This window comes from Schistocerca piceifrons, chromosome 2 (genome assembly GCF_021461385.2).
Source record: "Schistocerca piceifrons isolate TAMUIC-IGC-003096 chromosome 2, iqSchPice1.1, whole genome shotgun sequence".
NCBI lineage: Eukaryota > Metazoa > Arthropoda > Insecta > Orthoptera > Acrididae > Schistocerca > Schistocerca piceifrons.
This window is the reverse complement of record NC_060139.1, coordinates 388,834,849-388,848,437: the sequence shown is the minus strand read 5'-3', so window position 1 is coordinate 388,848,437 and position 13,589 is coordinate 388,834,849. Positions and strand designations below refer to the sequence as shown.

The 13,589-nt window shown below is 40.0% G+C and overlaps 1 protein-coding gene across 1 annotated transcript in view; it reads left to right on the top strand.

Annotated features, from left to right (window-relative positions):
* Nucleotides 1-453: 453 nt before the first annotated feature.
* Nucleotides 454-13,589, top strand: part of LOC124777524 (serine-threonine kinase receptor-associated protein) — a 76,987-nt gene continuing 63,851 nt past the window's right edge. Inside the window, exon 1 of the mRNA XM_047252971.1 lies at nucleotides 454-641. Coding sequence (XP_047108927.1) covers nucleotides 527-641 — 115 coding nt within the window. The 5' untranslated portion in view covers nucleotides 454-526. The remainder of the gene's footprint in view (nucleotides 642-13,589) is intronic.

Genomic DNA, 13,589 nt, shown 5'->3' with positions numbered 1-13,589 from the left:
TTGCCGGCTTTCCAATTCGTCTTTCGCTCCAATGTAAACGCATCCTGTTTTGAAACACGCTTGCGCTGTCATGTTTCATTTTGGTTTTAAAAATTTTGGATTAGTATGGACGGAGCGGCTTTTTGTATAGTGCAGGATTGGTAGAAATATAAGACTAAAGCTGTTTACACCTCATCTAATTGACGAGATTGGGCGATTGCGCTGATTAAATCAGAAACTGTAATAGCTGTTTTCCGGGAACCATATTTAACTCGGCTAGCTAATGCGCTTCAGACCTTAACATATAAACACGACAGCGAAAAACGGTTTTCTAAATTCGGATTTCGTGTTTCAGAAGATGTATCGCATGTAAACGAAGTGAAAAATATTTCCTCACCTAATATCGATAATAGCGAGCATGCGTTTAATCGATACAGAAGTCGATCACGTTATTGCACTTTCGATTAGAGCAGCAGTCTCATCCGAAAACGACTACGTATGCCACGGACGAAACACGAGGGTAGTGTGTATAAACGGTTTTGAGAAAATGGCTAATTTGAGACAGACTCCTTTGACTTGCAGTGGACATACTAGACCAGTAGTGCATTTAGCTTTTAGTGATATAACGGAATGTGGATACTTTTTAATATCGGCTTGCAAAGGTATGTCGCGCTCTGTTGTCTGTTGCTTAAATACTGACCTAGTTTCCATGGCCTATTTAATTTCGTTAAATCGCATTTGTGTATGTTCGCTTGTGTTAATGTTTTGCTTGTGTGCATAGTGAAAGCAGTTAAAAAAAAGATGTCTTTGTTATAAGGTGCTGTAATTTAAAGCGTAAGAGTGAAGCTTTGTTGTGTAGCAAGTCAGCCTTGATCTAATTCAGTGTAAATAACCTTCACCGACTGGTCGACTAGAAGGCCTTCATCATTTGAACAGTGGCCCTTTTCTTTACAGCTTTATGGAATTCCTTCCCAATTACATAAATTATCCAAATATATGAAATCTGACAGCGAAAGCCGGGGGAAACTCGTAATTGCGTGGCTTATGTGAATTAATGTGGGGAATGATTTTTCGACCTTGTTGTAATTAACTGTTCCCGCAGTTTTCATGTTTCAAGTTACGACAAGGGAGGTATCAAGTAGTTGTGCTTATCACATCCAAAGTTGTCACAATAACACCTCTACAGCTAGGCCTACTGCAAATTTTTTTCCCGTAGTTATTAGTAGGAAGGAATATGGTTTTCGGGTCTCCAGAGAGGTTCAGTAGTATCGTGGTTCCATCAGTTTTAAATGTTAATGATACAAATTGGTCTTTAAGTAAGCATAGCGTCCGCCTAAGCAATGTACACCAATGAAAATAATGTTTCAAATTGAGTATATATCAGTAGGAAATAAACTGCCCAAGTGATGTGATTTGTATAGTATTAGTTTTAATTAGTAATGATGGAGACTGAATTTCTGTAGGAATACGTACACCCTTGCAATAACGAGATATTTCGTTGTGGATGGAGTAGTGACATGTCTTTGTTATAAGGTGCTGTAATTTAAAGCGTAAGAGTGAAGCTTTGTTGTGTAGCAAGTCAGCCTTGATCTAATTCAGTGTAAATAACCTTCACCGACTGGTCGACTAGAAGGCCTTCATCATTTGAACAGTGGCCCTTTTCTTTACAGCTTTATGGAATTCCTTCCCAATTACATAAATTATCCAAATATATGAAATCTGACAGCGAAAGCCGGGGGAAACTCGTAATTGCGTGGCTTATGTGAATTAATGTGGGGAATGATTTTTCGACCTTGTTGTAATTAACTGTTCCCGCAGTTTTCATGTTTCAAGTTACGACAAGGGAGGTATCAAGTAGTTGTGCTTATCACATCCAAAGTTGTCACAATAACACCTCTACAGCTAGGCCTACTGCAAATTTTTTTCCCGTAGTTATTAGTAGGAAGGAATATGGTTTTCGGGTCTCCAGAGAGGTTCAGTAGTATCGTGGTTCCATCAGTTTTAAATGTTAATGATACAAATTGGTCTTTAAGTAAGCATAGCGTCCGCCTAAGCAATGTACACCAATGAAAATAATGTTTCAAATTGAGTATATATCAGTAGGAAATAAACTGCCCAAGTGATGTGATTTGTATAGTATTAGTTTTAATTAGTAATGATGGAGACTGAATTTCTGTAGGAATACGTACACCCTTGCAATAACGAGATATTTCGTTGTGGATGGAGTAGTGACATGTCTTTGTTATAAGGTGCTGTAATTTAAAGCGTAAGAGTGAAGCTTTGTTGTGTAGCAAGTCAGCCTTGATCTAATTCAGTGTAAATAACCTTCACCGACTGGTCGACTAGAAGGCCTTCATCATTTGAACAGTGGCCCTTTTCTTTACAGCTTTATGGAATTCCTTCCCAATTACATAAATTATCCAAATATATGAAATCTGACAGCGAAAGCCGGGGGAAACTCGTAATTGCTTGGCTTATGTGAATTAATGTGGGGAATGATTTTTCGACCTTGTTGTAATTAACTGTTCCCGCAGTTTTCATGTTTCAAGTTACGACAAGGGAGGTATCAAGTAGTTGTGCTTATCACATCCAAAGTTGTCACAATAACACCTCTACAGCTAGGCCTACTGCAAATTTTTTCCCGTAGTTATTAGTAGGAAGGAATATGGTTTTCGGGTCTCCAGAGAGGTTCAGTAGTATCGTGGTTCCATCAGTTTTAAATGTTAATGATACAAATTGGTCTTTAAGTAAGCATAGCGTCCGCCTAAGCAATGTACACCAATGAAAATAATGTTTCAAATTGAGTATATATCAGTAGGAAATAAACTGCCCAAGTGATGTGATTTATATAGTATTAGTTTTAATTAGTAATGATGGAGACTGAATTTCTGTAGGAATACGTACACCCTTGCAATAACGAGATATTTCGTTGTGGATGGAGTAGTGACAGCTGGACTCATATTAAACTGAGAGTGAAATGTTGTCTTAATGTACACCTGGCCTAGTCTCGCGTTTCAAGTAAATGAATTATAACAACATTTTAAAGTTGGTTTGGAAAGCTTCTTATAGCTCTGAAACTTGTTTGATGAACATGTTAAATAGAATATTTAAGATAAGGCAGAGATTGATAATGGTTCCTGTGTGGTAGGCTTGTTACTTCTACAGTGTAGTAGATTTGAGAAGTGTGTGGACAATTTTAGAATTGGTGATTACAGATACACATGTTAGATAACAGAGGGGCTATGCAACCATAGTAACATGGTATCTTATGCACTATAAGCAATAGCAGATTGCTGGTCAGAGATCAGATGTTGAATTCACATTCATTTGGTGGGTGCATTTGTGTTCATCATATTGGAATGCATAAATTTGCCAGTAATGACAATGCCTCGTGTAACGATTTTTACAAATCATTTGTGAATTTTAATAACAGACTTTGACATAGGCCCCCCTCTAAAATCTGGGTTGTGGTGACAAAACAATCTGTAATATATCCTGATGTCTAGGTTAGATTGAAAGGTGATAGTTTGGTGGATTAAAGGGAATCTACTTTCTTGCCAGAATGTGATATTTGCTTGGTTAGTTAATGTTTAACAATATCCGTGAACTCTTTACAATTCCACTATGACAGTTTTGCTGTGAGTTAGTGAAACAAACGAATATTGGCTGGAGGGGAGAGGGGGAGATTATGGTATCAGATTGACTTACAGCACAGCCTAATATTTACATTTGTGCCATATTTAATGCATTTTCTCATTATTAAAGCGCCTTTCATCATAAACTAAAACTGCAAGGTAAATTCAGAAAACCTGTTTAAGGTAACTGACAATCCAGTGGTGAGCATTTTAATATTTATTGTGTGTGTATATCATACATAAACTACGAAAACTGCAAGGGCAGTCACTACGTTTAAAATTTTCTTCTGTTTATTGAACTTAGTGTTTCATTCCTTTGTTTAGCTAAGTCCTGTAAATCTGATTTATCAGTTTAGGAACATAATGAGTCAAAAGTTTAAAAAAAAGTGTTATGTAAAGAATTATTAGGCACTTAGCTTCTGAACTATTTTCTGACCCATGATAAAAATGTTCATAATTGGACCGAATGTAATGTTTCAGCCAGAAACCAAGCAACAAATTGTTGAATATGGCAGGACTTTCCTTCTATTCAAGATAATATAATGGATGAACTATATAGCTCCAGTAGTTCCTGGGTATCAGAGCAAAACATAACTCTGCTAAACCAACACTGTCCACATTGAGAATATGTTGTCAGCCTTAAACATTTCAGTATAGTGTTTAATGTGGCACAAAGCTTTCCTCGTCTGAGATATGAGGTATGGGTTACTTACTACAAATGGAGTTGTGCCTCACGCTAGATAGATGGTTTTGAATTAACTCTGCAAATACAGGTTATTCCAGTTGTAGAATGCAGAACATTGGCGACATGTACAGGAAAGGCTCTCTAAGAATGACTGTGCTTGCCAATTATTCAACGTATGTGAGTTTGTTGCAGTGGTCGGAACATCTAACATGTGCAGAGTAACTGCAGCATATGGTGTGCTTAACTCAGTGGTTTTTTAATGACAATGATAAGGTCCATTTAGTATTTCGGTTAAGTCTTAGATCAGCAAATTTTATCCTTGCTGGTGTCTCTTTCTTGTTTCAATCGTCTGTACATACAGTTTTCCACTCTGGCACTAGGATGATAGTTTGTTAATGTGCCATTCAAGGCTTTTATGAGCAAGCATTGGACAGTGTTGCTTAAACTACACAGAACACTTGTTGAGGAAGATGTTGACTGTTGGTGGAACCATACAGGGCATAGACTCATGAGTATCAGTTTTTTAGTTTTACCTTTTTTAAAAGATTTGTTTTATAATGAATATTTTGAGTAATATTATGATGATGATATATGGAACTCTATGCTACCTGTTGTGACAAACCTGACTGTTGAAGACCAAAGAATGGAACACTGTGTCTGACAAACTAAAAGGTTTCTACGTTTTTAATTACATGCGGTAAGCACATATAGCTGCAACGTTACACTTATTTAAAAAAAAAAATCTTGAGACTCTGCTCACCATCAGCATGAGAGCAGTGCAGTTACCTTCCTGGATTTGTGCGTGAGTGCTCGCTCGCTCACGCACGCACACACACACGCGCGCACACACACACACACACACACACACACACACACACACACACACACACACCTTTTGAGGTAATTAACTGTGTTCATCCTTCTGAGTGCTAATGAGGACTTAAGATGCTTGTACGTGTTTTTGACATTTCTGACCTGACACAAGAAGAGCAAGGTCAGTTAGGAATAGGTTTCTGCATGGATTAGTCCATTTGACAGGACATTCTGTGTGCATTTTGAGCTGCACCTGGGATACTGACAAGTCATAAGAAAAAAAGACTAGTTTTCTTGCTTACATTGTCAGTATTTCATTCAAGATTTAAAGGATTTTTCGTAAAGCACGGATACAAACTCTCCTCTTATTATATCGCGTTCTCCTCTGTGATCTGGTGACGACAGGTGGGTCACCCATGGTTAAGGCTACTGTAAAAGTCGGCAGTCGGTGAGCTTTATAGACACAGGACAGCGTTATAGAGGCTGTCAACTTCTACAATACTAATAAACATCAGAGATGTGCTTATAACCACAGTGGGGTATATGTTGTGGCACTGGTCATGATAAAATCATGAGAGCTTTGGAGAAAAGGCATAAGTACTATTTTGTGTTTTTCAACCCACCCTGTGGCATGTTTTTGTCACCTTTCAGCATTGTGTGCTATATCCATGTACCAAAGGTAGAATGTTGCTTGGCATCTGCGTGCTCTGATTACCACATGGAGCACCTTTCTGTAGTCATCCACAGAGTCAGCATCATCTGAATATTGTGAAGTGTTAAACTGATATAGTATGGAGTTTCAGTAATGTCATCTACCACTACATACAGGAGTTTCAGAAACATTCCCTGTATGTTATTACCTTGTGCCCCACATTTGGCTTCCTTACTGTCAGCAGAAGATTTGTATGTCTCAGAATGTTAGTAAAACTGTGTGTTCCCCCTGTGTAGCACTTATTCTTCTGGACCTATCTTTCACATCTGTCATTGTTTCTTTTTATACGTAATGTGAAAGTGAATCCTTGATTACAAACTTTTTTTACTGCTACATAGGTTTTGTTGATATTGTAAATAATTTAAGTGTCTGTACTTATAGGGTTTTCAGCAATTTCTTCCATTTCACATTTTTGATACGCTTCTCTAGGTCCTCAAATCCTATACAAAATGTCGAAAAAGTATTCCATGTTTTGAGAAGTGATAGCATTAGCCAAAATTAGAGAAAAATGCCCCCAGTACACAAGGGCTGTTAAAATGCATGCCTTAGGAGGTATGAACACTTGTTCATCTTCATTACTGTGAAACGCATCTCTTCTACTGCAAGCTCTTTCCTATTATGAACAACTTGCACAGTGCAGTAAACAAATGAGAACACAGTTCTGTTATTGTTCATGGATACAGCATACAGTAAACATCTGTTCTTGGTGTTACTGTAAACCATATTCACAGTTCTTGGAAAATGTAGTGCATATGTTAGCTCAACTGGAACCAGTTCATGTTTTGATAAGTTTCTGAAATACTTTTACATTACAGTTTTATCTAGACTCGTGCAGCAAAGTGGAAGCCTAATATTCCACTCCGGTATTAGCAGACATGATGATCTGTTCTGGGAAGCAGGTGTTGACTCCTTGCGTAGAAGCAGATTGCGTTAGAAGCTCTGTTGTGTCTCAGTAACAGAATCTGCTCATTTGTATATGGCAGTCTGTAGGTTGTTGGTAATAGCAAAGTGCTTGCAATAGCAGAGCAGTGTTTCATAGTAGTAAAGATGAATAAGTGCTCATGGCTCTACAGGTATGCATTGTAGAGCCCTTGTTTTCTGGACTTTTTTCTTGTTTTCTTCCGTAGTACCACCTCTCAAAATATGGAATACTTTTTAAAATACCCTGTATGTTGAGTTTTTATGATGTTAAGTGCAGGATCAGAATTATTTGTACAGTTTCTCGTTTTGTAAGGCAAACTTACATTTATCCTAAACCTTTTGAGCTTTTCTTTTTGTTCTTGACTCTTGTGGATAAAATATTTTTGCTGTATCTGACACATGGCAGCATTTTGAAAACCGTTTCTGGCGTGGGAAATGATGCACCGGACTTTCGAGTGCCTTTGTGAGGGAATGTGTTTATTGATTCTTTACTGAATATTGAACGAACTTCTTGTCCGTATAGGCAACTCAGGACTTCAACATTTATTTGAACATCTTGCAACCACAGTCTTGATGCATGATGGATTACAAAAATATAACTAAAATTAATTACAATACTTGACAGTAATGTTAGGCATGCTTGTACATTGATAATTTTATTTTAATTAGTCGCAAATTGAAATTGCCCTTTTTTAAATGTTGTAGTCTTAAGTCAAGATTAACCTTTGGAGTAAATGTAATATTTCTTTCGTAACAAAAATTCCCAGAATTACACTATTATGTCATAGTACTTATGTACGTGACTGCTGTGATTCAAAAATTTTCTCGTGTTGAGGATACAAAGATCTTAGAGTAAATCCAATAACTGAGAATCGGAAAAGGGTGCTTGGAGCAAATTTTTGCCAGCAGCACTAATTCAGTGGTTATGAACCCCTGTTTATGTGGGTAACTGTCTTGTCTCAGTTGACTACTGTAGTACCCACGACATATCTTCCTGCACTGAGATATGCTGTAGTGCTCGTTTGTGTTAAAGGTGTGATGGCCTAAAAATCTTGCATCTGTAGAGAGGTGGCTACTATGCAGTTTCGCATCCGTTTTCCTAGTGGAGGGCGTTGGCAGTTCATAATGGATATCAACTGAATGTCATGATATGGAACATCACTGCCAAATAATAGTATGTTCAGACCGAACAGAATGTCAGCATAACATCACATCGCTTAGCTCTACACTGGATGGTGCACGTAAGGTAATGAGAGAATCTGTACTACAAAACATCGGATTATAGTAGCAGCATTAAAGTGCTGGCAATGACAGTAGGCTGGTCCTTTCAAAGTTCCAAATAACATCTAAATCGTTTGTTTCTTTCATGCAGTTTAATTTTTTTTCTGTATTGAAATGATCTTCATAGTAAAAAATTTTGTTTACTTCCTTATTCGTGCACAGCGTAGGCTCTCTGTATGTCCCATTACAATAAATCGTAAATTATTTTTCAGTTGCAGTTATTTGATCTTTTTAGTGAGATAACTTTTGTTTAATATGACATCATATTCGCCATCAACAACTGATATGATGTCCTTTAAAAAGTCCATGAGACTGTGAACCCCAACCGTGAGAAGTTGACCAGCTGTCAGAGAATAGTTCATGCATATTACACTGTGATGTGAAAACAAAGCAAACAGTAAAATTAAGAAGCACAAAATCTCTTGATATAAAATAAGTAGTAATGACTGTGTCATCTCCCATCAACATCAGTGCACTGTCCTCTCTGTTGCATTCCCAGTATTCAGCATATTTTGGATTTTAGAAATCCACATTCAGCGCACTATTTGTTCTGTGATATGCTGCCTTTGAGGCACTCAACAACCTGTGCTTCTCTCAACTTATCCCGTACCATTTCCTTAATTTATTACCTTTCTGTGATTTCTTCAGTATTAACCTACAGTTCATAACCAGTAAATAATGCTCAGAGACCAATTTAAAATCTGTATTCATAGTCTCTCTTACCATTATATAACCTATCAGAAACCTTCTGGCATCTCCAGATCTCTTCCATGTATAAAACTATTTTTCACAATTCCTAAACCGGCTGTTAGCAACGGTTAAATTATACTTCACGCAAAATTGTACTAGGCAGCTTTCACTGTCACTTCTTTTCTGTAGTCCATGTTCTACTGTTTTTCTTTTCTTTTTTCTACTATAGAATTCCATTCCCCCATCACAATTAAAATTTTCATTATCCTTAACTATCAGAATAATCTCTTTTATCTCATTGTACATTCTTCAATCTCTTCATTGCTAGTTGGCATATATATATATATATATATATATATATATATATATATACACACACACACATACAAAGTTTTCCAAGGTAATCCCTTTCCTGATGTCCAGGCGGAGCTTCAAGGAATCCTCAGAACCTTAGGCCCCCTACAAAACCTTTCACCTGACTCCGTCAACCTCCTGACCCCACCGACACCCCGCACCCCTACCTTCTACCTTCTTCCTAAAATTCACAAACCCAATCATCCCGGCCGTCCCATTGTAGCTGGTTACCAAGCCCCCACAGAACGTATTTCTGCCTACGTAGATCAACACCTTCAACCCATTACATGCAGTCTCCCATCCTTCATCAAAGACACCAACCACTTTCTCGAACGCCCGGAATCCTTGCCCAGTCTGTTACCCCCGGAAACCATCCTTGTAACCATTGATGCCACTTCTTTATACACAAATATTCCGCACGTCCAAGGCCTCGCTGCGATGGAGCACTTCCTTTCACGCCGTTCACCTGCCACCCTACCTAAAACCTCTTTCCTCATTACCTTAGCCAGCTTCATCCTGACTCACAACTTCTTCACTTTCGAAGGCCAGACATACCAACAATTAAAGGGAACAGCCATGGGTACCAGGATGGCCCCCTTGTACGCCAACCTATTCATGGGTCGCTTAGAGGAAGCCTTCTTGGTTACCCAGGCCTGCCAACCCAAAGTTTGGTACATATTTATTGATGACATCTTCATGATCTGGACTCACAGTGAAGAAGAACTCCAGAATTTCCTCTCCAACCTCAACTCCTTTGGTTCCATCAGATTCACCTGGTCTTACTCCAAATCCCATGCCACTTTCCTTGACGTTGACCTCCATCTGTCCAATGGCCAGCTTCACACGTCCGTCCACATCAAACCCACCAACAAGCAACAGTACCTCCATTATGACAGCTGCCACCCATTCCACATCAAACGGTCCCTTCCCTACAGCCTAGGTCTTCGTGGCAAACGAATCTGCTCCAGTCTGGAATCCCTGAACCATTACACCAACAACCTGAAAACAACTTTCGCATCCCGCAACTACCCTCCCGACCTGCTACAGAAGCAAATAACCAGAGCCACTTCCTCATCTCCTCAAACCCAGAACCTCCCACAGAAGAACCACAAAAGTGCCCCACTTGTGACAGGATACTTTCCGGGACTGGATCAGAATCTGAATGTGGCTCTCCAGCAGGGATACGACTTCATCAAATCCTGCCCTGAAATGAGATCCATCCTTCATGAAATCCTCGCCACTCCACCAAGAGTGTCTTTCCGCCGTCCACCTAACCTTCGTAACCTCTTAGTTCATCCCTATGAAATCCCCAAACCACCTTCCCTACCCTCTGGCTCCTACCCTTGTAACTGCCCCCGGTGTAAAACCTGTCCCATTCGCTCTCCCACCACCACCTACTCCAGTCCTGTAACCCGGAAGGTGTACACGATCAAAGGCAGAGCCACGTGTGAAAGCACCCACGTGATTTACCAACTAACCTGCCTACACTGTGAAGCTTTCTGTGTGGGAATGACCAGCAACAAACTGTCCATTCGCATGAATGGACACAGGCAGACAGTGTTTGTTGGTAATGAGGATCACCCTGTGGCTAAACATGCCTTGGTGCACGGCCAGCACATCTTGGCACAGTGTTACACCGTCTGGGTTATCTGGATACTTCCCACTAACACCAACTTGTCAGAACTCCGGAGATGGGAACTTGCCCTTCAGTATATCCTCTCTTCTCGTTATCCGCCAGGCCTCAACCTCCGCTAATTTCAAGTTGCCACCGCTCACACCTCACCTGTCTTTCAACAACATCTTTGCCTCTTTACTTCCGCCTCGACTGACATCTCTGCCCAAACTCTTTGCCTTTACAAATGTCTGCTTGTGTCTGTGTATGTGCGGATGGATGTGTGTGTGTGTGTGTGTGTGTGTGTGTGTGTGTGTGTGTGTGTGTGTGTGTGTGTGTACTACTATGGTGAGTGTTGGCGTCGTGTCTTTCTTGACTTCTGTAATGTGTTCACTGTGCTGCTTGGACCAACCAAAGTTTTTGGTACCACACTTTGTCTTGGACCCATGACATACACGATCAGTCGTAACGTTGTGACCACCTACCTACTATCAATATAGACTTGTCCAAGTGATAGCAGCATCAGCTGGCAAGGAATGACTGCTAGTCAGACACATGCACAGAGCATTTAGTATCAGTGAGCGTATTGTCCAAGTGTAGAATGGGGAAGGTTTATGATCTGTCTGAGTGTGACCAAAGGCATATTGTGATACCTCAGCAAGAGCATTTCAGAAACTTGCACAACTTTTTGGGTGTTTAAGGAGTGCTGTGGTGACTGTCTACAATATGTGGCAAAGCCAAGGTGAAACCATATCCACATGTCATTGGGTTGGGTGACCATCCCTCATTACAGATGTCAGACTTCATTGGCTGGGCAGGCTGGTACAACAGGACAGGTGGGGAACTATGGCAAAACATCATCAGACTTCAGTGCTGGCCAGAGTACAACACACAATGCACCAAACACTCCTATTGATGGGCCTCTGCAGCTGGTGGCCTGTGCATGTGCCAGTGTTAACGCTGCATCGGCAATTACAACTGAAATGGGCAAGTGACTGTCAGCACTGGACGTTGGCCCAGTGGCAAAGTGTTGCAAAGTCTTGAAGCACAGTACCTTCGTTATACAGATGGGAGAAATTGAGTCCTTTGTCTTCCAGGAGAACAGCTTCTTGATAACTGTACTGCGGGGTGGGGACAAGCTTGCGGCAGCTCCATTATGCTCTGGGGGAACATTCACATGGACATCCATAGGCCCAGTGGAGTTCATGCAAGGCACCATGACAGCCAGGGAACATTGTACACTGAAACCACATACACCCCTTCATGACAATCATTTTTCCCAATAGCAGTGACATTTTGCAACAAAATCATGTACCGTGTCACAAGGCCAAGAGTGTGATAGTGATTCTGGGAACACAGTGGCAAGTTCCATTTGATGTGCTGGCCCTGTAACTCGCCAGATCTGAACACATCTGGGATGTGATTCAACGTGGCATCAGAGCTCATTGCCCCCTCCCTGGAGTCTACTGGAATTAGATGACTTGTGTGTGCAGTTGTGGTGCCAATTCCCTCCAGCGATCTACAAAGGCCTCACTGCTTCCATGCCACAAAGTGTCGCAGCTGTTATCCATGCCAGAGGTGGGCATGCTGTCTATTAAATAGGTGGTCATAATGTTCTGGCTGATCAGTGTAACTGTTGTGTTGTGTGATGTCATTGGAGTGTGGAGTCATTAAAATGGATCATGTGCACAGGTGATGTGTTGGAGTAAGCGGTGGCGCACTCTAATGTTGGACGTTTGTGCTTCTAAATTCTGTGTGAGATAAGTTAGTGCAGCACTGGACATAGCACTTTGTGTTACTACGTGTTTTGGAGTCTGGTTTTGATAGATTTTGATACCATTGTGCATGGCAACCATAAATAAATTTTAGGGTGGTTTTAGTAAACCAGTCATTGTACACAGTGTCTGTAAATCAATTTAAGGAAGGACAGGAACATAACAATGTCACAATCCCACTGGTTTTTTGTTATTATTGCATATCCAGATTTCAGCTATAAAAGCTGTCTTCAGTACTAAAATACAAGGAAGTTACAGACTCAGAATTGATTTACTTAAAAAAAAAATAGGTAAGAGACCTTGTTATACAATAGCAGTGATCCATTCTAGTCAACTCACCATTTGAGTGATTTACCTTTCAACAAACTCGCACCAGTACATGTCACCATATGACTTTACTGATGTGTAGGGAGAAGGAAACTGAGGTGGTTGTTTACAACTACTACAGCAGCCACAGTTTGTGTAACATAGTATAAGTAAAGCCCTCTGCATTACAAAAATAACTAATCCCTTTCATTCCAATGTAGTAGTTTAAGCCTTTTTAAAATAAATAAAGCCAGCAAGTATTTTTGCCTATCACCCTAAAATACATCAAGAAATGCCAATTTACAGTGTGGCAATAGGCACCACAACAACAAACACTGTCTGAAAGTGAGCTTTCGACCAACAAGGCCTACATTGAAAATAAACAACATACACTCACTCACGCAGATTCAAGTCACACATACATGACCAGTCTCAGGCAGCCGAAGCCAGAATGTAAATAGAACCTGTAGGTAACAATAAAATGGAAGATAAAAATAACAAATACATTTGCTTGCTGTACTGTGGCAGCTTTAACACAAAAATAGCCTCGGTTTTTGAAAAACAGTGTGTAAAGGTTTCCTTTTCAACTACAAACAACCTTGGATATGTTTTGTCTAATTATGTTGATAAAAGTGCAATGCGAATCAGGTGTGTCCAGGATGGAATTTCCAGATTGTGATTTCTATTAGGAGGGACAGACAGGTAGAAGATTTGAGATCAGGTTTGGTGAGAGTGTATCTTTGTATAGCTGGGATATAGTTCACAGATCTAGCTTGAGAATGGCAGATTCATAACCTCCTGGAGGAGAGAGTTACACTGCCATCTG